The 23,142-nt window shown below is 45.3% G+C and overlaps 1 protein-coding gene across 3 annotated transcripts; it reads left to right on the top strand.

The window, feature by feature from the left end:
* Positions 1 to 2,701: 2,701 nt before the first annotated feature.
* On the top strand, positions 2,702 to 14,606 carry KCNE3 (potassium voltage-gated channel subfamily E regulatory subunit 3). Of its 3 annotated transcripts, XM_047824309.1 has the most exons (3): positions 2,702 to 2,845; positions 9,096 to 9,250; positions 12,789 to 14,606. In XM_047824309.1, exon 3 carries the CDS (start codon positions 12,829 to 12,831, stop codon positions 13,126 to 13,128), a length of 300 nt encoding a protein of 99 aa, XP_047680265.1. In that variant the 5' UTR covers positions 2,702 to 2,845; positions 9,096 to 9,250; positions 12,789 to 12,828; the 3' UTR covers positions 13,129 to 14,606. The 3 variants fall into 3 exon arrangements, with proteins under 3 accessions (XP_047680265.1, XP_047680266.1, XP_047680264.1); XM_047824310.1 differs by lacking the exon at positions 9,096 to 9,250; XM_047824308.1 differs by lacking the exons at positions 2,702 to 2,845; positions 9,096 to 9,250 and adding an exon at positions 9,610 to 9,807.
* Positions 14,607 to 23,142: the final 8,536 nt, after the last annotated feature.

Here is a 23,142-nt window from a genome sequence, read left to right on the forward strand (position 1 = left end):
TGAGATAGGGCTGACAGAAGCTGGGAGATTCAGCTGAGGAATGCAGCAAGAGAAACAACAGCAAAATATTTTTTTTAAGTTAAATATATCAGATGATGTTAAATGTTACTGAAAAACCAGGCAGAGAAGGGGGTTAGGGAGGGCAGCGGTAAGGAGGGACTAGGATTTGTATATGGGATGGTCAGGGAAGACCTCAGCCAGAAGGTGGCACTTGAGCAAAGACTTAAAGGAGGTGTTATCTCCAGGTGAGTCTTTCCCTGTCCCCTTCAATCATCCCACCCCACTCCCCTGTCCAACCTGTCCTCAGGTCAGGGCCTTGTCTCCAATTTCTTTGGATTTGAGAGTCCCCTGAAGGCTGTTCTCAGACTATGGTCTCCCTGAGACAGAAACTCTGTTCCATCCTTTCTTTTCTCATCTAATAACAATAGGAGCTGCCACCTATTAAGCACATGCATCACGCTGGACCCAGCTCTGGGCCCGTTACACACATTGGGTCATCTAAGCTTCGTTGCAAACCTGCAAGGCACAGAAAAAGAAAATGAGGCATCTCAGTCCACTTTCCAAGAACCCCTTAGGCACCTGGCTTCTCTAACACGGTTCCTGCTCCATTCTCACTCCAGAGCAGGGGAAGTGGAGGACAGACCTTAAATTTCTGAAGGACCAAAAAAGGGAACGAAAACTAGGCATACACTTTATGTCTCCAGTGGGCACAAGGACCAAAGGGTAGAAGTAACTAGGAGGCAGTTTTTGTCAAAACGTGAAAACATCCTAACAATCAGAACTTTGACTGCCTCAGAAGCAATGAGCTGCTTGTCACTAATGGTGTGCCAGAGAAGCTGGACAATCTCATGTCAAAAATGAAATGTAGGTGGGGCACCTGGGTGCCTCAGTCCATTAAGCAGCTGACTTCAGCTCAGGTCATGATCTCGCAGTCCATGGATTCCAGCCCCACGTTGGGCTCTGTGCTGACAGCTCAGAGCCTGGAGCCTGCTTCAGATTCTGTGTCTCCCTCTCTCTCCGCCCTTCACCCATTCGCGCTCTGTCTCTCTCTGTCTCTCAAAATAATAAATAAACATTTAAAAAAGTTTTAATAAAATATAGGGGATTCTTAGGTGAGGGATTTGACCAGATAACTCCAAGGGTCCTTCCAAGTTAGGTTCTATCACTAAATGATTCTAGAACTCTAAGATGGTGTGATTTTAAGTCTATGATTCTAAAATTTTATTAAAACGAGATAATCCTTATCTTCAAAGAACTTGCAATCTAGTAGATGAGGTGGGCAAATAGTTACTTTTGATAAGCGTAATAAAAAGTCCTATAGAGTAAATGCAAGGCCCTGGCAGAATGGGGAAGGAACCAGGACTGTTTCCTCAAGGCTGATCTTAAGAACCACTCACGTCAGAATCATTGGGAATCTTTTTTTTTTTTTAAATGTTTATTTCTGAGCTCCATTCCAGATCTCCTGGATTGGAACTTCTGGTGTGGCATCCAAGTCTACTTTATAAGAATGAGCTCCTAGGTGATTCTTAGGCAGACTGAAATTTGGTACTGCATGCCCAGAGTCAGGATGACTTTTCTGAGAGGTGATAATCGGACTGAGGAAAAGAAGTAGCTGGGTCAAAATACGTAACCACAGAAATAAAATGGCAGTACTGTGTTTTGATAAAGAATAGCAGTTTTGTACAGCATTCCCTCCATGCGGTAGATCTTTTCAAAATGATAGCATTTCTAAAAAACAACCTGAGATTCTGTGATAAGGGCCTCAGATATCCTGGAACAGATCTTTGTTTACAAGGGAGCAAGAGCTGGCCTCAGTTTATTATTAATTAGTCCAAGGTGGGAGGCTGTTAAAGAGGGCTCTGATAAGGACTCCCACAGAGTCCCTGAGAGGCTATTCTCTGCCACTGTCCACTCTGCTGCCCATAGCCTCCTGGTCCTCATTTTCCAGCTGCCCCTGGCTGCTTATCTTTTCTGGAGCCTGCAGTGTCATCAGCAAGAAAGTAATAGTGTGAGGGAGGGCCTGGTGGCCACAAGTGCAGGGTGTTCTGGGACATGAGGTACAGCTGGACAACAGTTGTGTGGGCATGTGGGGAGCTGTCGACACGTGGAAGGAGGAGGCATAAGCTGGGTTGAAGGAGAGAAAGTGGCATAGTAGATTCTAAGTCTGAGCTCCACTGCTGGCCTCTCTGTGAGCCTGGGCAAGTCCCTTCCCCAAGCTGGCCTCTGCATTCCTGCCTGGAAGAGAAGGTTTGTGTTAGATGATTTCTGCAGTGACCACTGGCTTTAATATTTTGGATGCTACAATCTCATCTGACCCCAACCACCACCGTGTGGTGAAGAATGCATGCCAGGAACCGTACGCATTTTACAGCGAGGAAGCTATGGCCCAGCGCGGGGCAGTGACTTGCCCACCACCACACAGCCACTTAGGAGCAAAGCCTTATTCCTCCAGCACCCAATGTTCAGCCTCGCCTTTTGATCAGTCTCAGGCTGGATAAACTGAAGCAAAGTGAGAGGCATTTGGTCTCCCGTCCAGGAAGCAGGCGTTGCAAGAGACGGAAGGATCGGAGCCCTCGGCTGTGTAAGGCCAAGCAGCTGGGCGGAGGCGCCCTAAGTCAGCCAGAGTAGAAGTGGGTGTGCTGGGGCCGGGCGGGGCTGGGGGAGGAGGCGCCCTGGGGAAGGTTAAAGGGAGCAGAGCGCGGGTCGGGGTGCAGAGCCGAGGGGGCGCGCTGTGTGCTAACTGGCCACCCGAGCGCCAAGGAGTGCTGTGCGGAGGCACTGGGGAGCACAGAGTGCGGTGTCCTACCGACGGACGGGCGCCCCTCAGAGGCTTGCCGAGAGGCAGGTAAGGCGCACTAGCAGGGTCGGGGAAAACTGGGTTGCAGCTGAGGGTAGAAGTGAGGAGTCTTCCCGCTTCCCGAGAGAACGCCGACCCGAGGTGCGGAACGGCTCACGTACGGAGCTGATCCTCCCCAGACCCAAGCTGCAGGGATCCCGGGGCCCCACGTGGCGCGGAGCTGGGCTCCTGGCACACCCAACCTGAAAACCATGGGGGCTTGCACCGGCACTCACAGGCCCCCGGACCGCGGCTCGAAAGCTCTTTGCACGTCCACAAATGTGCGTGCGAACACCGGCTGGTCCGCAGCGAGAGCACACGCAGAAACACCCTTCGGGGACCCTGCGTGGTTTTTTTGCTCTGCCGGAGCTGACTTGCCCATTTGCTACTGCATTGTGTCCTGCACCTGGGGACTTTCAAAGGCACACCTTCTGTTGCTAATAACAGAGGTCTAGGTTGGGAGTCGGGAGACTGGAGTTCCAGTTTACAGGTTGTGTAAACCTGTGCAAGTCCCCTACCGGCTGTATGCCTTGTGCTGTCTTTTTTTTTTTTTTTTTTTTTTAACTTGTTTTATTTTTTATTTTTTTAAACTTACATCCAAATTAGTTAGCATATAGTGCAACAATGATTTCAGGAGTAGATTCCTTAGTGCCCCTTACCCATTTAGCCCATCCCCCTTCCCACAACCCCTGCAGTAACCCTGTTTGTTCTCCGTATTTATGAGTCTCTTCTGTTTTGTCCCCCTCCCTGTTTTTATGTTAGTTTTGTTTCCCTTCCCTTATGTTCCTCTGTTTTGTCTTAAAGTCCTCATATGAGTGAAGTCATATGATTTTTGTCTTTCTCTGACTAATTTCACTGAGCATAATACCCTCCAGTTCTATCCACGTACTTGCAAATGGCACGATTTCATTCTTTTTGATTGCCGAGTAATACTCCATTGTATATGTATACCACATCTTCTTTATCCATTCATCCATCGATGGACATTTGGGCTCTTTCCATACTTTGGCTATTATTGATAGTGCTGCTATAAACATGGGGGTGCATGTGTCCCTTTGAAACAGCACACCTGTATCCCTTGGATAAATGTCTAGTAGTGCAATTGCTGGGTCGTAGGGTAGTTCTGTTTTTAGTTTTTTGAGGAACCTCCATACTGTTTTCCATAGTGGCTGCACCAGCTTGCATTCCCATGCCTTGTGCTTTCTTTTCCTGGGTCACTACCTGTAGAATGGACCTCTCCGTCTTGTTGCCCCACACTCCGTGTGACATGAGGGGAAAGAGGTCTGGACCTGGGTGGGATTCTCTTACCTAGAAAGTAGATGAGTTCAGACAGACCCTTGTATGAAGACCCATGAAGAGTATCTCCTCCTTTCCCTCCTCCCCATCTTCACCAATTTGCATATGGGGAAACTGAGGCAGCAGGGAGATAGCTTGCCTAGGAACATACCAGGACCAGAGAGAAGCAAAACCCAAGCCTCCTCACTTCTAATCCAGGGCTCTCTCCACTTCACCTACAAACGTGCATTGTAAAAGTGTAAGGTCCTCATTTTGTAATGCCATCTATCAACTTGGGTGGTTCCAAATGGAGGAGACCCCTGCCTGAGGCATGGAAACTGCTTTCATATTTTCTTGATTCCTCAAGATGATAACCAACAACGTTCTTCATCCCTCACTCACTTCATACATCTCAAAACACATTTCTATCCATACACTGAATGAGCAGGTGCTCAAAATACCTACTGAGAGGGAATTAAAGCAAAACGCCCATCTTACTGATGGGGAACATGAGGCCCAGAGTGGAGCCGTGACTTCACTGAGACACACAGCTAGACACAGCCAAATAGGGGCAGGTCTCTTGATTCCAATTCCTGTGTGTTCTCCATTAACTATAGGACTACCAAATGGTACCCCTCAATGGAAAGGGACTACAGGGCTGATCAGAGTATGAGAAACAAGGAAGGCTTCTGAAGGAGGAAAGTGTGTCAAGAATCAAGAAGAGTAATAAGAACGTGTTGGCTTCTTCAGAAGATAGAGAACTAAGGCAGCGGGCATGGGGCAACACTTGGTAATCTGGAGGTGGGGGTAGAAAAACAGAAAAGAAAACCAGGTGACCCGACTGCCCAATAATTGTCTCTTATGTTTCTATAATACTTGGCAATTTCTAAAACACCTTCCTCTGTTGTCTCCTCCAGTTCCCATGTGAGGTAAACAGGGCAGGGATAATTATCCCCATCTCATACATGAGTTTCAGAGGAAATAAATGCAGTGCTCAAGGTCACATACCCAAGCATACAGCCAAGATTGGAACCATGAAACGCACACATGAAAGGCAAAATCACAGGCTGGGTGACTGGAAATTGGACTGTGTGTGTGCAGTGGTTGGGTGTGTGTGGCCACACCCTGAGTAGGTACACAGGGAAGAGGGTGGCAAAGCCACTGCTAGTGTTTTGGGGCCAAGAATGTTTGCCCTTTGGATTGAATAGGATTCAGGTGCAGGGAACATCTGGGCTTTCAAAGAAGTCTTAGAATTCCTTCTCCTCTGAGTCACTTCCCCACCTGACTGAGACACCTTCTTTTCTTTGAGCCACCCCTTCCCCAGACCAAATCAAATATGTTTTGGCCTGCTCTTGCTTTTTAAGTACTGTAAGCTGTTTTCAAGAATGTCTATATGTGTACTGGATAGGGGATGGTCTAATAAGAAATGGCATTGATTCATTTATTTTTTTAATCAATTTTTAAAATGTTCAGTTATTTGTTTTGAGAGATAAAGGGAGAGAGAACACAAGCAGGGGAGGGACAGAGAGAAAGGGAAAGAGAAAATCCCAAGCAGGCTCCACACTGTCAGTGCAGAGCCTGATGCAGGGCTCGAACCCACAAACCATGAGATCATGACCTGAGCCGAAATCAAGAGTCAGATGCTTAACCAACTGAGCCACCCAGGTGCCCCTGATTCATTTATTCTTGAGTGCCTACTATGTGCTTGGGCCCAGGGCATAAAGAAGTATATGAGGCACAGGTCCCTGCCCTCACACCTCACAGCACATAGTTTAGCTTACATACCTACATATATCGATACCTATACATACATACACTTTCAGTACAGCATAGTGCTCTAATAGGGTTTTATGCAAAGCACTTTAGGAACAGACAAGAGGGAAAGACTAATTGGCTAGGGAGTGGGGAAGGGGGTCTCTCAGGAGGGGGTCTATAGAGGTGACATTAGAGCTGGGCCTTTAAGGATGAGTAGGAGTTCACCAGGAAGATAAAAAGAGAAAGGAAACTCCTCTGCCTAAGAAAACAGCATAAGCAAAGGCAAGAGGTGTGCAAATGTGAGGAATGTTTGGAGAATAGTCTGTAACTCAGTACCAGTTGGCACAGGGAACTGGGGAGAGGCAGGGTCATATCCAAAGAAGCTTCAATGACAATCTGAGAAGGTTAGACTTTCCTATAGGCAACGGGGAACTGATACTAGAAAGGTCCGTGGATGTGATACCAATTTGTGATCCCAGTTCACGGGGCTGTGAGACCTTGTGCAAGTGGTTTCCTCAGGGAGGGGGTGCTCTATTTTCCTGTTTAGATGGGGATTGTACTAACAACATAATTATTAAGATCCCTTTCAGCTCAGATTCTATCTCTGTCTCCTTCCAACTCTTTGTTAAGGTCTGTACCTTGAACTCCTCCTCCCACTCCACTGGCTTCCCAGTCCATGTGGTGATAAGATTGCCAGAGGGACCAATGGCAAAATTGTGTGGTCCCAGGGATTGTCTTTGGATCTCCATCTGCTTTGTGTGACTTTTTCCCCCTCACCTCTCTTTACCACATTTCTAAACACTTAAGATGTTCACTCTGAAAGAGTAGCTAAAACAGAGCAGTGGGAAAACCAAAAGAACCAATGGCGGAGTTTCATTTTTCCCCAGAGAAACCTGAAAGAAAACCTAAGATGCCCAGTTCATCCTTCAGATGACAGCTTTAGAGCTCCACCCCCAGGTTAGACACCTTTGAGTTCTAACTCACAGGGATGGGGAGTTGGGGGATGAGGTGGCTGGCTCAGTTGGAGCATGTGACTTGAGTTCAAGCCCCATGTAGTTTACATGTATGTTTAAGTAAGCATAGAGCTTACTTAAAAAACAAACAAACAAACAAACAAAAAAAAACATTTGGGAAGAATCTGTTAAGGTGAAGGAAATAGAAATAGCAATAGAGTGTGGAAGAAGAGAGTGAGCCTGGCGTTTTGGGGGATCAGGAGTGGGTCTAGAGCAGAAAGGACCATGGGAGATGAGATTATAAAAGAAGGTTAACTCCTCGTCCAAAACATGCCAACATCCACCCCCCCCCCCCATCCCTACTAGATCCTCGATTGGTGAGAATCTGCAGTACAGGAAAAAGTATGGAGTTAGAGGATATGATGCTACAGGACACGAGAAGACTGTGTTCCATATGATGCACAACTCAGATGCCAGGGAATGTTGCCATTGGTAGTGGAAAGAGCACCTTAACAGCACATGCCCCCAAAGACCTCCGTCCTCATCAGAGCTCTGCCTGTCACTAGTCGTGTCATTTTGGGCAAGTCACCCTCCCTCTCAGAGCTTCCATTTCCCCATCTACAAAATGGAGGCGTTGGCCTAGAATCTAAATTCTAAATAATCTTTACAATCTCTTTCAGCATGGTCAGTTCCTATTAACTGGTCTATCTTCTGTTTCAAGTTAAGAACTCTCCGGAGCAGAGCTCTATCTGCCCCATTATGAACTTTATAATCAGTGACTATCTTGACAAGGGAAGCCAAGGAGCTCAGAAAGAGGAACAAAATTCTCATTGTTGCCAACTGCCAATCCTTGGACCTAGAGGCAGTTCACAGAGAACCAACCCATTCTTTATCAGCTTTCTGTCTCTCCTGACCCAGCAATGCCCTTGCACCCAGGCCCTCATTCCTACCCCAACCCAGTACCTAAAGATAATGTAAGAGTGACTTCTTTGCTTCCCCTGTCAGAACCACAAACTTCCAGGTCTATCCAGAGGCCCCAGAAGGAGGATCTGAGGGATCAATGATTTCATGAACTTTTACTGCCCTCACTGAACCCTGCATTGGAGCCCACCCCATTCCCCACACTGTCCGTCCACCCTCATTTTCTGCACAGAGTCTCCCTCCTTCCCTGGCTAGATCACCTGGGCAGATGAACTGTTAAGAAAAAAAAAACCAAAGTCAACTGACTTGGCTCTCAGTTTATCTAGGCAGGAATATTCAGTGTAACTTAGTCCTTGTCTCAGGTACATCTTTAATCTGTGAGAAAAAAGTCTGCAGCCTTCCTTATCTTGTGATTCAGGGGCTTAAAAAGACCCCAAAATACCTCTCCCACCAACCTGTCCAATCTCCCATAATCTCACAGTGTGGTTTTGTGATTTGTACCTTTGTGGGATGTTAGAGCTTACTGCAACCTTGCCAGATTACATAGTTAAAGTGCCTTCATTTTATAGATGCAGACAGAAGCTGAGGCCCAGAAAAGGGAAGTCACATGCCCAAAGTCACACAAGTAGCAACTGAACCAAGACAGCTCCTTGGGTTTCCATTTCCTTAACTGTAAGATGAGGGAGGTTAACTAAAGGTTAGGCTAAATGGCCTCTGAAGGTCCCGCCAGCCTCTGCTCTGCAAAAATAAAACCGTCACCACCCCTGTGCGGCACCTGGTACCAGACGCTGCAATTTTCTTCTTTAATTTTCACCATGAGTTTTGCTACAGATAGTGCTGATGCTGTGACCATGTATTACCCAGTCTCTCCAAATAGGTTCATTGGAAACATCATTTGTGCCTATGTAAAATATCAACCCACTGCCAGCTGCCACCCTGCCACACACATCATTCCCTTGGGGCTCAGGCTCTTTGAACCTTTTAGAGACTTCTGTTAAGATACCTGTACCTTTAGGAAAGGGAATATTTTAGTCTGCACTATTGGCAGCTCCCCGAGCAGGAGTCCACATGTTAAACTGAGGTTTATCACAAAGTCACCCAGTAGAGACATCGCGGGCCTGGGATTGGGAGACAGCAATCAGATGTCCCTTAGCCACTGCACAGTTCCTGTAACTGCAACCCTAGGCTGGTCTGACCCAGCTGCTGCATAAAGGGGAGGGGAAGTGGGGGGGGGGGTGCACAGCAAAGCTATTGCACAACCCTTGGGGCCCCAGCCTTAGGAGATCCACCCTGGTTCTGAAGATTTTTCTGTGTGTCTGATTTCTTCCTTCCCTGCCTCCTCCCCTGTTTTCCAGCACTGGGCCTTTCCTTCTCAGCTCTCAGCGTCAACACTGAGACCCCAGATGTGTCCAGAGACACCCTGAAGAAGCTGAGGGGCAGGGGAGCCTTAGGGCACCCACAGGGAATTTTCTGAAGCTGATTCAGAGCCAGAGAATTTGCCTACTATTTGGTGAGTCTTCCAGATATAGGTTCCCCTTCCTCTGCCCTGTCAGTTAAAACTACTTTGCAAAGGATTTCTAAGAAAACTGGTAACAGTGACTACTCTGGGAAAGAGTCCTGGACCACTGGGAATAGGGAGACTTCGTCTTCACTGTATGTACTGTGTATACATACTTACTAGATTGAAACATTTTTTTCACCATAATAAAAGTGTATGCTCAAGCAAGCCTGGAGGGAGGCAGGACAGGGATAATAGTCTTTTGTTGTTGTTTTTAATCATGGTTTAAAAAATACATGAAATTTACCATTTTAACTATTTTTAAGTATACAGCTCAGTATCATTAACTGTATTCACATCGTTGTGCAACAGATCTCTAGAACTTTTTCATCTTGCAAAATTGAAACTCAACCCATTGAATAACTCCCGATGATAATCATTTCGACAGATGAGAAAACTAGAGCCAGAACATGGCAAGAAGCCCATTTCTTTCAAAGTGGGATCCTCGCGCCTGTGTGGCTCAGTCGGTTAAGTGTCCAACTTCAGCTCAGGTCACGATCTCGTGGTCCGTGAGTTCGAGCCCCGCGTCGGGCTCTGGGCTGACGGCTCGGACCCTGGAGGCTGCTTCCGATTCTGTGTCTCCCTCTTTCTCTGCCCCTCCCCCATTCATGCTTTGTCTCTCTCTGTCTCAAAAATAAATAAACGTTAAAAAAAATTCAAAGTGGGATTCTCCAGGCACTCCATCTATCTGTTATCTGCCTGTAAAACTGCCCAAGGCCCCTTCTTCCCTAGGCCATTCCCCACATACCTCTCACAAATCACATCTGTGAGATCTTAACTCCTGCCCCCACCTTGTCATCCCCATGGTCCCAGCTCAGGACTCAGTGACTTCTGCCTGAACCATTTCAGGACCCTTGTCATTAGGCTCCCTGCCTCAATTCTTGTCTCAATTCTTGCCCGTCCGTATGGCAGCCTGACTGTCCTTTCAAAGCATAGATCTCATCACTGTATTCCCTTTTAAAATACTTTTCCATGGCTCTTCCCCAACTACAGGATAAAGTTCCAGCTCTGCAGCCCGGCACTCAAGGCACTCCATGATCTATTTCAGAGAAGTCTCTCTCTATCCCACGTTCTACGTTGTTTTGTTTTTTTTTTTTTAATTTAAATTTTAATGTTTGTTTTTGAGAGAAAGAGACAGAAAATGAGCAGGGGAGGGGCAGAGAGAGAGGGAGACACAGAATCAAAGCAGGCTCCAGGCTCTAAGCTGTCAGCACAGAGCTCAACGTGGGGCTTGAGCTCATGAACCATGAGACTGTGACCTGAGCTGAAGTCAGCTGCTTAACTGACCGAGCCACCCAGGTGCCCCTCTTCTAAACATTCTTGTTGTCATGCTTGTTTACCTCTTTGCTTTTCTTGCCTTCTCTACTTCCTAAAAGCCCTTCAAGGTCCAATTCAAGTGCCTCCATCACTGAATACTCTCTGAGTCTTGATCAGAATTTGTCCCTTCTTTCTCTAAGCCCCAGTAGCCCTTGGCTTGTTGCCTTCATAATACATCAGCTGGCAATGTCCCTAAGTTCAGGGACTGGGTTTGAGCCTCCCCAAGCTCCCAGCATGAGGCCTGCCTAACAGTGGGCCTCCATACATGATGACTGGCTGAATGATGACTTGAGCCATTAATTTCATTGTGCTGCTCCTGCTTTCCATTGGTCCATACAAGGGAAGAAGAAGGCACAAATTTCTTACCTGAAAATTGAGGTAGTAGATGAGAATCTCTGCCTTCTGGATCTTAACTCCACGAGCCCTTGTTCTCTTTCCCTCCTCCATCCAGACAAGGTAGTTCAAGTACTGCTTACCAGGGAGCCCCAAAGGCCTTGCACGAAATGTAGGCCAGTCCTGGGTGATTGCTGTATTATTTAAATTCTTCCCCCTAACTTCTTCATTCATAGAGTTGTTCATGAATATTGATCATGGTCATAACAGTCATCTTTTGTTTGGAAGAGACCATATGTAATATTCAAGTTTGTTAGTTTCAGTTAGGTTGACAGATCTACCTAGATAAAGGAGGGCTTTGGAACCAGTTAGTGAACTCTGAGTGATTGGCCTGTGGAAAAGTCCCTAAAATAGCCATTTTTACTGGAGACTATTGAAGGAAGAACAGCCAGCCAGTTACTAGGTAGACCCCTGGGGAAACACAACACCCAGCCAGTCTCAGGGTAATCCCCTAGACTTGAGGGAGAGATACAGTCCTGCTGACCAGGAGCATGTGGTCTGCTAATACCCTTATCAATAACAAGAGAATAGCCACACAGTGCCTTACATGTAAGTGCTGGTCAAAAGGGAGGGCCGCAACAATAAAGCTTGTGGAATATGGTTAAAGGATAGAGAGCACTCAATGAAGTCTTCCTGAAAGAAGTGAGTGTGGATGGAGCCTTGCTTAAAGAGAATGACATGATTTTTCAGAGATTAGGATACAAAGTTGTCTTTGGATGTTTTTCTATATCCTGGACTGGATATATCCTGGATATATCCTGGACTGGATGTTTTCTATATCCTGTTTTTAGAGATCCTGGACTAAGGATCTCTAAGAAGAAGGGGAAGGAACATTTATTATACACCAGGTACACAGTGACTTTGTGTCAGAAGGCAGGAGAGTTGAGGTGCCTGTCTCTTCCCTCTCTGGGGTAGGAAAACTCCAAACCAGACTGAGTGTTCCTTTCACTCCCCTGCCCTCACGTTCAACCCTGTCCTTCTTTTCCCTGGTGTCTTCAGTGGTTATCAGCCTCTCCCTGTTTCCCCCACTGCCTCTTTTCCAACATAATTTCCCCTAAATAGCTAGCAATACCTAGAGCATTTGGGACATAATGTGCTTAAGAGATCAAATGACCCAGCCTCTGGCCTCCAGGTAGGGTGAAATTTAAGCCATCCCCAAACTTCTTGTAAATGCTGTCCATGGAACATAAAAAAAAACTGTGCTGAAGGAGGGCTCTGGGTAATGTCTTCTGATGGTGCCACACAGTCCTGCCGAGAGCTGGCCCAGGAGCCAAAGGAGCTGTAAGCCGGCCATCACAGAGAGGGACTCTGTCTTGGCTCTACTTCCAATATTCTCTGTGATCATGGACAGGCCACTTAATTCTCTCTGGGCCTCAGCTTCCCTTTGTATAAAAATGGAAGGAATTAGAGTAAATAATCCCTAAAGCCCTTGTAGCCTAAAGCTCGGTGATTTATAGAATCAAAAAAAAAAAAAAAGAAAGAAAGAAAGAAAGAAAGAAAGATTAATATGGGTTACAATGGTTGAGGAAGGCTTTATTCCACAAATATTTATTGAGCACCTACTGGGTGCTGTCTTAAGTGCTTGCATATAGCAGTTAGTAAAACAGACATAGTCTCTGCCTTCATTGACCTGGCAGTCTAGTGGAGAAGACAGACAAGTAAACAAATAGGTAGAATAAACTGTGATGTTGGGATTTTCGCTGGGGTTTGAGGGAGTCGGGATGGAATTCAAGCTGCAGATGACAGAAGCTATCCCCTTTCTCTTTTCTGTCACCAACAGAGCGTCCTCCAGTTCTTTGCCCACTTCAATCCCTATTGCTATGGAGACCACCAACGGGACTGAGACTTGGTACAAAAGCCTGCACGCTGTGCTGAAGGCTCTAAATGCCACTATTCACAGCAACCTGCTCTGCCGGCCAGGGCCAGACAACCTGACAGAGAAGCGGCGGGCCAGCCTACCTGGCCGTGATGACAACTCCTACATGTACATTCTCTTTGTCATGTTTCTATTTGCTGTCACTGTGGGCAGCCTCATCCTGGGATATACCCGCTCCCGCAAAGTGGACAAGCGCAGTGACCCCTATCACGTGTACATCAAGAACCGTGTGTCTATGATCTGATGCTAGGGGGCCAAGAATGGCAGAATATCAAGACACCAGAACTCAGTGCTGGACCACATCAGGCCTCAGTGTCCCCATCTATAAGATCAACAAGAGAAAGGGCTAGAAGAAGTCATCATTAGGGTGGGAGGAGAGGGGCTGGGAGACCTGGGCCTTGCGGATAAAGATTTTTTTTCCAGCAAAAGCAGACTTTTGGGAGCCCCATGAACAAATATATAGAAGTAGCAAAAGATAGTAACCACTACTGGTCCAGTGGCTGGAGTACTGGGAGCTAGGAGCTGGAGGCTGGAGGAAGGAGAAAAGGAAGTTGTAGCAGAAGCAAATGAAACGGGAAGATGCACGGAGGACATGTTTTTTGATGTGCTATCTTCAACGACCATGAAAAGCAGCAGTGATTACCATCTCACAGATAAGAAATGAGTAACGTTACTTATTTATATTTGTTCACATTTTATATTTTTCCAGACATTTAACATTTGTGATTTTATCCCCTGTGAGGGAAGCAAATTAAGTACCATTCTGCCCATCTGGGCCAGAGTAGTGCCATAGCTGGAACGTAGGAGCTCTGGTTTCCTTGCCTAGTGCTCTTTAAACACGGGACAGGATCCAGGCCTGAAACTTACACAATTCTGGGGGTCCCCTTAAGAAAAAGAATTCAAAATAATTTTGCTTTTGCAAATATTACAAAAACATATTGCCATGTCAATACATTACTCGGACCCCTCCCAAGACCCTAAGGAGCCATGCAAGTGCAGGGCCCTGAATGTTAAGGCTCTTTAGTTCCATGATTCGTGCACTTCTCCAGCCAGGTCACAGTGCCCTTCCGAGCCACATCTCCAGTCACTACCTCTAACACAGCCTCTTCTGATTTGATTAAACTCTGGGAAGAATTTTCTGACACCAAATTGAAATCTGCTTCTAGAAGGTTATTATCACACCTAGAAGATTACCATATTAAAAGAAGGAGAGCATGCAAGGCAGGTACCTGGTTCAGTGGAAGGATTCTGGTACATGAACTGAGTGGTCATGCCTTTCTCTGATCCTTTTCCCACCTCCTCACAATGAAACAGTTCAACTTGAAAGTCTCTAAGAGCTCTACTAGTTCTGACATTCTGGTCTTCACATACATTAAATTAAAACCATAAAATTGTGTTTGTAGGTCAAAAGCAGCTGAATATCAGTAGTTTTCATATGGTTCAGCCTAATATGTGCAATGTGACGAGTGAATACCTTACAAGCTACAAATCCCCAGCTGGAACCTCGCACTGTTCTGTTTGATTTCTGTTTAAGGGATGTACAAAGGGTCTCCAGAAAGCCCTATTGAAACATACATATTTGTATATAGCAAAAACCCTGAAAGAATATTTTGATAGTAATTATCTCTGAAAAATAAGGATTGTGATTTTCCCTTTTTTACTTAAAAAATTATGTAATATTTGATTTATCTGACCATAAGTATGCTACTTGTATAATCGGGGGCGGGGGGGGGGGGGGAAGCTACTTCCACCTTGAAAAAATAAAAATAAATGCTTGTGTGTTTCTTGAATGGAAGATACAGAACACATTCATTCCCATGAGCAGTCAGTTGTGTTAACTCCCTGCAAATCTGTGCTGAGCCCCATATGTGCTCAAGCCTTTCTTTAGTTTTTCTTTTTTTTTTTTAATGTTTATTTATTTATTTTGAGAGAGTGAGCATGAGCAGGGGAGGGGCAGAGAGAGGGAGAGAAAATCCCAAGCAGGCTCCATGCTGTCAGCGCAGAGCCCGACGTGGGACTCAGTCCCACACCCTGAGATCATACCTGAGCTGAAATCAAGAGTCAGATGCTTAACTGACTAAGCCACCCAGGCATAGCTTTCCTTAGCTCTTCTTGAAGGAGAAGGTAGAGACCTATTTAAGAAGATTTGACATATGGGAAGACAACGATTCAGAAGTCTACAGTTGAATGAGACTTTAGAGACCACCCAATCCAAAGTCTCAAATAGGAAATGGAATCAAGAATAGGAATGAATGGTCAGGCTAGAAGGGTTTTAAGAAATGAGATTGGGTAGATTTTGAGGAGTCAGACAAAGGTAGAATTTGAACTGGGTTTTGAAAAGATAGGACTGATCTAAGTGGGTACAGCAAAAGAAGAAAACAAACCAAGGGAAGCTTGAGGGTAGAAATGTGGTGAAACCACACGCCTAAAGAGAGTGGTTGGCTGGGAAATTGGGCAGGAAGCAGACCCAGTGTGGCAACTCTGGGACTTCAGTGTCCCTAACCATGGTAGTGGCTCTCCTTCACAGAGTCTTTATGCTTACAGGATTAAATAATAAAATAATATAAATTCTTTTGCTTGCAAGTTGCAGAAACCCGGTGTATATTAGCATTAACAGGAAAGAGGATTTGTTGAAGGGAGCATGGAGCAGTCAGTCACAAGTTCAAAAGAAGAGCTACTCCTGAGTAGCACCAGGGCAACTCCTGAGCACCAGGGCAGCTCCTGAGCCTAGAACTATTTATTTGCCTGAATTCACAAAGTAAGGGCTCTATATACCTCGTTACTACCCTCCCACCCTCCAGCTCTACCCCACCCCAAATGTTTGCCAGTTAAGTGGCAATACCCTCTCAGCGCATAGGATTTTTTATCAGCACCGGTTCTGCCCTCTGCTGTCCAGATCCCAGAACATCACCTTGAGCCCTCAAAGCAAAACGTCAACAATCCCTCATTCGCCAGACATTTATTGAGGGCCCACTACGTGCCAAGCACTCATCTAGGCACTCTTGGAATACATAAGTAAAAAAGATCAAAGAAACCTCTGCTCTAACACTTAAGAGCATTTATTATATGTCAGGTAGTGGTCTAAGCATTGTATATACATTAACTCATTCAGCTTGTAATACCCATATAACAACGCTTATGAGTAGGTATTCCTTATAATTACTTCAGTAGAGCCCACTAGTTCTTCATCTAACTGCTGTACCACATTCAATCCAACTTTGGCACCATGGTACACCCAACCCAGGGTGTGGATCTGAATTGTCCCTTGAAATGAATGGGAAAGTGATCTGGGGAAATGGTAGCAGGGCACTGACACTGATAGGTTGAGGTTGGGTTCCCTAGAAACAGAATTTGAGACAGGCATTTATTGATGGGGCACTTCTCAGGAAAAACCTTCAAGGGAGAGAAGGAAGTAGATAGGAAAGGGAAAGAACCAAAATGTGTTCTCATGTCCCTGGCCTAATCCTCAGGGAACTGTTCTACATGGCAGGGGCACAAACCACACAGCAGAATTACACCCCCTTGAGGCAAGGGGGATGGCTCTTTATGCCCCCATATAGTCAGTCATTGGTTGTGGACCACCCTGGTTGGGAGGGGGGACAAGAGGAAGGTTGTAAGGAGGATCTCATCAATGGAGGGCAATTCTCTGGAGACAGGTGATGGCTGCTAGAGGGGGTACTTAATCTCGGAGGGGCACTTGATAAGAGCTTAGTAACATGACCACCACTGGCTCCAAGGCAAGTAGGCAAATGAGGTTCCTGCCTGGGCAGCGATGTCCTAACCAAATCTCTATTACTGTGGAAGGGAAGAATGGATTTCGGTGGACAGCTAGTGGTCTTCACCCTACCCTCCTCACTCTTTCCCCCAGGACTGGCCATGAAAGAAAAATGTACAGCCTTGTCAAGAAGAAAGAAGTGCTGTTACTCTGATTTGGTCTTGTTTTTTGGGGGGCGTGGGGGTTGGAACCTTGTGGGTATAACTAAGCCTGTCCTGGCAGTGTGACTTTTACTCATTTTTTCCCCTGGTATTGGTGAATCTTGTCTCATCTCTCTTTGTAATGGCAATATCCAAGATGTTGGTTTAAGCATAAGGGAAATAGACAAAGCAAGGCTTTCAGCCTGTTTCAGGTGCCACTAAGAAACCAAGAATATGATCTGCCTAGATGAAATCAGAGGACCCATCCGTGGCAGTGGTTAAACACTGACAGAGAATGAGCTCCTGGGGAGCAGGAGAGTCAGAAATTAGTGACCAGGAAAAAGTGAAGAAAAACTAGTTTTTGATGTGCAGCCAATCTCTGCTAAGCACTGTGCTGAGAATTTGCATGTTACCTATTTCACCTTCCCAAAATCTCTTAACTTTTTTAAATCCTCATTTAATAGATGAGGAAACAGAAGCTCAGAGGTGAAATAGCTTCTTTAACATTCACTTAATGCGTGAGGCTGTCTAGATTTTAACACTGACTTGCCTGCATTCAAAGCCCATGTTGTCTCTGATGTGGGAAACAATGGCAGAAGAAAAAAAAAATTAAATTTCCTGACAACTTAACAGCCCATTGACAAGTCCTTGGGACAGGCAGAGTGACCTTCCTCTAGGAGCTCAGCTGCCTCGATGATGACACTTTGCTAACGGCAAAGGCAATCTTAACATTATCCCAAGCTCCAGGATCCTGTAAGTCTACTTAAACATATAAAAATTGCTTTGGAGGGGCACCTGGGTGGCTCAGTCGGTTAAGTGTCCAGCTTCAGCTCAGGTCATGAACTCATGGTTTTTGATTTCGAGCCCCTCGTCGGACCCTGTGCTGACAGCTCAGAGCCTGGAGCCTGCTTTGGATTCTGTGTCTGCCTCTCTCTCTGCCCCTCCCCCGCTCATGCTCTGTCTCTCTCTCTCTCTCTCTCTCTGTCTCAAAAATATATAAATATTAAACATTTTTTTATTAAAAATAAATAAATAAATAAAAATTGCTTTGGAAACTTCCTTTATCTCTACCCCGCAAGATATATGTTGACAATCATACTCCAAGCTTACAGCCCCCTGATATACATGTGAAGGGTCTCGTGACTGAGTTTTTACTAAACAATAACAAATGATCTCTTCTTAACAGCAGCTAGCCCTTCAAGGTGCTGGAAACCTTGTTTCCAAAATTCCTTAGAGGCTTACTCTATCCCTAAAACCCTCTCCCAACTTGAAAGTATATAATCAGCCACCCATCACAACCCCAGTGCAGCTCTTTCTGCCCAGGGGTCCTGTCCCCATGCTTTAATAAAACCACCTTTTTGCACCAAAGATGTCTCAAGAATTCTTTCTTGGCCATTGGCTCTAACTCCAACACCTCAAACCACATCATCCCCACCATAGCTGGCTCCTTTGAGAGTCACATTAGATCCTTTCTTGAACGTAAACCCTTCTAATCTCCCAGCAGACTGTGGCTGGCCTCTCTGTTCCCCTTCAGGGATCAAGTAGAGCAATCACAATCTCATCCCTGCCCAGCTTCTTCCATCCTCAATCAAGATGCCTCAAAGAGAAGAGAGGACATTGTCATGATTCTATGGGAATAATAAGCCAATTGGGACGGCTCTCGAGTGAGGGTCCCTGAGTCCCCACACATTGACTCCAGACACTGGGGACAAGGGGAACAGAGACACCAGCCACAGAATCTGCTGGGAGATTAGAAGGAGTTAATCTTAAGAAAGCATCTAATGTGAATCATTGCTGCATCTCCCTTAGTCAGAGACAGGATGGGATTATTTAAGTACATCTGAAAAGAGCTCTGTGGGACAACTGCAGGCTGACAGTTCTGCTTTTGGTTTATTATGTATTCATTCATTCAACAAATATTTATTAGGTACTTAGTTGTAGGTAAAGTGTTTGGGACTAAGAGAACAGCAACAAATAAGGTAGGCATGGTCCCTGCCTTCATGGGGGCAAAGATTAGCTCACCACTTCAGGTTTTCTACCTATAAAAACATTCTATTTCTATGAAGTTTTACTTTGAACCCATCTCTGCCCCTCCCTAACATAGACTGAGGCTACTTTCACCCATCTTACTGCCCGGTTTATGATTCTCTGATCATTTTTACCACGTTGTACTCTTTTGGCATGTCTTTTTCCCTCCAAGAAACAATGCAAAGGTGCAGACAGGGACCATGTCTAATGTATCTCTATGCCCCATCAACTAGGATAAAGCCTGGCACAAAGTAGATGCTTAATAAATATTAGAATGGATTAACATTATTATGAGTATTGTGCTACATAACCTCTCACATGTATATGTACCACCAATCTTTCAAACTATTTCTCTCTCCATTATCTCATTTGGTTTAGAGAATTTTGTTCAGTGGTTTCAATTGAAAGTGAATATGAGAGCACTCTGTAAAATTTAAATGGTGAAGCAGGGCATCTGGGTGACTCAGTCAGCTGAGTGTCTGACTCTTGATTTGGGCTCAGGGTATGGTCTCACGGTTCGTGGGTTCGAGCCCTGCATCAGGCTCTGACAGTGCAGAGCCTGCTTGGGATTCTCTCTCTGCCCCTCCCCCACACCCTCTCGCATGAGCACGCGGGCACGCTCTCTCAAAAATAAATAAACATTAAAAAAAAAAACTTTAGCGGTGAAGCATTGTTGTTGAGCTCTCTTGCTAGCCCTTAGGCTGGGATAATTTAGGTGACGTACTTAAGGTCATGTAGCAGGAGTGTATGCTAGAATCTGTCTCCTGATTTTCATTTCTGGACTTTTCCTTCCTGCATCAAGGGGAAACTGACAAAAAGAGACGAACAAAGTACTCAGGAAGCCCATGAATGTGAATGCAAACTCCCACGAGTGGATTCAGGGTTCTGTGCCCAGATCTTTCACATCACCCAGCTGCTGGGAATGTGAGCTGCTCCCGGCTCCCAGCCGCATCTCTGTGTGTTGTCCTGGACCACAGATAACTATTTCACCACCCCTCCTGGAGGTGACTCACAACCAATGACAGACTGATGCAGGGATATATAAAGTTCTGGTTCGTGGCATCAGTTTGGGACAATTCAGTTGCCACCTCAACTCCAGACCTCCTCGTTAGGATCAGATGAGGCTTCAGTTGCAACCACTGTGTGAGTTAGCTTCTCCCTCTGTCTACTCCTGTGTCCTCACTTACTGAGGTACCTGCCCCCCAAAACCTGCATGCCACTCTCTATCTCAGCCTGGTTCTAAGGGAATCTTTCCCTGGAGATAGAAATGACAGAGGAATGAGAGGACAGAATATATATGGGGGCAGTTAGTGGTTCTAACAAAACCAAAAAGAAGATGGGACAGTGATCAGTTCTTTGAATAAGAACTAGAGAACTTGAGAAAAGAGCTTTATGGTCATTGAATAAGAACTAGCCACTAGAGGGCCCAGCACTACAGGTCTAGAGCTCTGCTGCTAAGTTAGAAGCAAAATTCTCATTTTGCCCTTCACTTGGCAGATGCCCACCATAACTATGTGCACTATGTGCACTAAGTGGCCGAACAGTTCCTGTCCTTTTACCTCGTCCATGAACATCAGTGCCCTAGCCTGTTCTAATACCGTTACCAAGCCCTCTGTTCCATTACATATAAACGTACTCCTATAAATCAAGGCTTCGAAAGCCTGTGTTTTTTCCACCCACTGCTCATTGTTCTCAAGGGGTTCAGAAGATCTGAAATGTAGAATTCCAAATGGTTGGTTTGGAAAATTCTCACCCACAAATTGGGAGAATCAGCAACATATTCTCTCTAGTATTGTCCTTTCCCTACCTCCTCTGCTTCCCCAGTTTGGAGTAAAGATAAGACCTGCAAGCTTAGATGTGAAATATAGTGGCCAAGGGAGAAACAGGTTACAGGAGACTTCACAGAAGACGAAAAAGTTTGAGGCACCTGGGCGGCTCAGGAGGTTAAGCGTCCGACTCTTGATTTCGACTCAGGTCATGACATCACGATTCATGAGATGGAGCTCTGCATTGGGCTCTGCGCTGACAACGTGGAGCCTACTTGGGATTCCCTCTCTCCCTTTCTCTCTGCCCCTCCCCTGCTTGTGCACGCACACTCTCTCTCTCCCAAAATAAATAGATAAAAAATTTTTAAAAAAAGAAAAAAGAAAAAGAGGGGCACCTGGGTGGCTCAGTTGGTTAAGAATCCCACTTCAGCTCAGGTCATGATCTCGTGGTTCGTGGGTTCAAGCTCCGTGTTGGGCTCTGTGCTGACAGCACAGAGCCTGGAGCCTGCTTCAGATTTTGTGTCTCCCTCTTTCTCTGCCCCTTCCCTGCTCATGCTCTATCTCTCTCTGTCTCTCAAAAATAAACATTAAAAAAATGGTTTTTAACTTTAAAAAAAAAAGAAAAAGCTTGAGAATATGGTGTAATTGAATGAATTAAATCAATTAATTTTTTTTTTCTGCTTAGTAAAAAGACATAGAACATTTTCATCTGTACCCTTTTTGGAAGGACAGTTAGTTCTTTGTAGGTTGGGAGGCTTTCTTTACCTCAGGGGAAAAACATTTAGAGGTCCTTTTCCAACATATATATTCTTGAAGGGAAAAAGATGGATTATTTGGGAGGGTGACTCAAAGCCAAGAGGATGAAGGGGTGGTGGGGACCTGCACTTGGCTCTCTCCCAATATTTTTGGCAGTGGTAACTATAAGGATGCCACGGCTTTGGGAGTCATACAGGAACTCTTGGCGGCCAAGTTTAGATTAGAAAGAGTAGATGCCTTGACCAATTGGGCCAGATACATCAGACTACAACACACCTCCCTGAACAGTGAGCTACAACTATGATGGGCTAAAGACACTTCCCCGGGTTTTCTAGGTTGGGGAAGCCCTGAGATTTTGGCATCCCCATAAAAGCTCTGAAATTTTATGTCCCACTAACCTGGTAGGTGAGAGTGAAGCTAAATTTAATTAGATTTGAATTAGAGAAATTAAAATTTGACTTGATTTGATTTAGAAAAAAGTAAAGAGGGGCGCCTGGGTGGCGCAGTCGGTTAAGCGTCCGACTTCAGCCAGGTCACGATCTCGCGGTCTGCGAGTTCGAGCCCCGCATCGGGCTCTGGGCTGATGGCTCAGAGCCTGGAGCCTGCTTCCGATTCTGTGCCTCCCTCTCTCTCTGCCCCTCCCCCGTTCATGCTCTGTCTCTCTCTGTCCCAAAAATAAATAAACGTTGAAAAAAAAAAAGAATAGAAAAAAGTAAAGAAATCTAATGTTCTTGCACTCGTTATTGAATAAATTAAATGAGTTCCAATAGTTGGTCCTCTGATATCACAATAGCAAATCTAGTGTGGTCAGGTTTAATAAAAGGATAGTAATAATCCTTTGAGAGATTACCATGTGTTAAGCAATGCATTATTTCATTTAATCCTCACAATGACCTATGAGGTAGACTGAGACAGAGGAGCACAGTGGGTCACCCTAGGTCACATGGCTAGTAAATGGCAGAACCAGGTTTGTTGGATTCCATGTCTGTCTGACTTCTACAGCCACTCATTCCCTGCCATCTAGCCATGTTTTCACTGACATCTAATCCATCACTCCTTAATTCATTTAGCCAGATAGTCACTTAGACAACAAATGATATTAATGCAGTGCTTCTGTTACTGGAACAGTGAGATAGATCTACCAGTAGTTCGAAGAACAAAAGAATCTTAGAATTATAGAATGTTTGCACTGGCAGCTGGTCTAGTGGGAAGAGCAAGAGCTTTAGAGCCCTGTGGGCTAGCTTGGAATCCTGGCTATTCACTCCCTATGTGACCTTGAGTAATTTATTTGACCTCTTTCATTCTCATCTTCTGTATTTGTATATCACAAATAATAGTACACATATATTTTCACTAGACTGATGTGAGGATGAGAAATAATATTAGAGACAACCTTTCTCTTTCTCTCTCCAGATACACAAACACACACGCACAGGATCAGCTACATAATGTATGGGGCCCAGTGCAAAATGAAAATGCAGAGCTCCTTGTTTAAATATTACTAAGAATCAAGATGAGTCAAGAATCAAGATGGTGACAGCAGATGGTAACCATTGATTAAGTCAAGCATGGGGCCCTTCTAAAGTCAGGACCCTGATGGCATGTCAGTGCGTGACACAGAGTAAGTGTGCAATAAATGGTAGTCCTTTTTTCTCTCTAGATCATTGATTTCAAACCTCTCCTTTTGCAGATGAAGAAACTGAAGTCCAAAAATGATGAAAAAGGCAAATTAGTGGCAAAGATGTGACCACAACCCAGACCTCCTCTGTTCCCAGTCAGTAGTCTTTACCTCA

Source organism: Prionailurus viverrinus, chromosome D1 (assembly GCF_022837055.1).
Source record: "Prionailurus viverrinus isolate Anna chromosome D1, UM_Priviv_1.0, whole genome shotgun sequence".
NCBI lineage: Eukaryota > Metazoa > Chordata > Mammalia > Carnivora > Felidae > Prionailurus > Prionailurus viverrinus.

Excerpts from the sequence above, each read along its gene's own strand:
- KCNE3 (XM_047824308.1), top strand. The coding sequence starts at position 9,668 with ATGATAATCATTTCGACAGATGAGAAAACTAGAGCCAGAACATGGCAA. Across the intron at positions 9,808-12,788 it reads AGGTCACGATCTCGTGGTCC|AGCGTCCTCCAGTTCTTTGC; the intron begins GTGAGTTCGAGC and ends TGTCACCAACAG.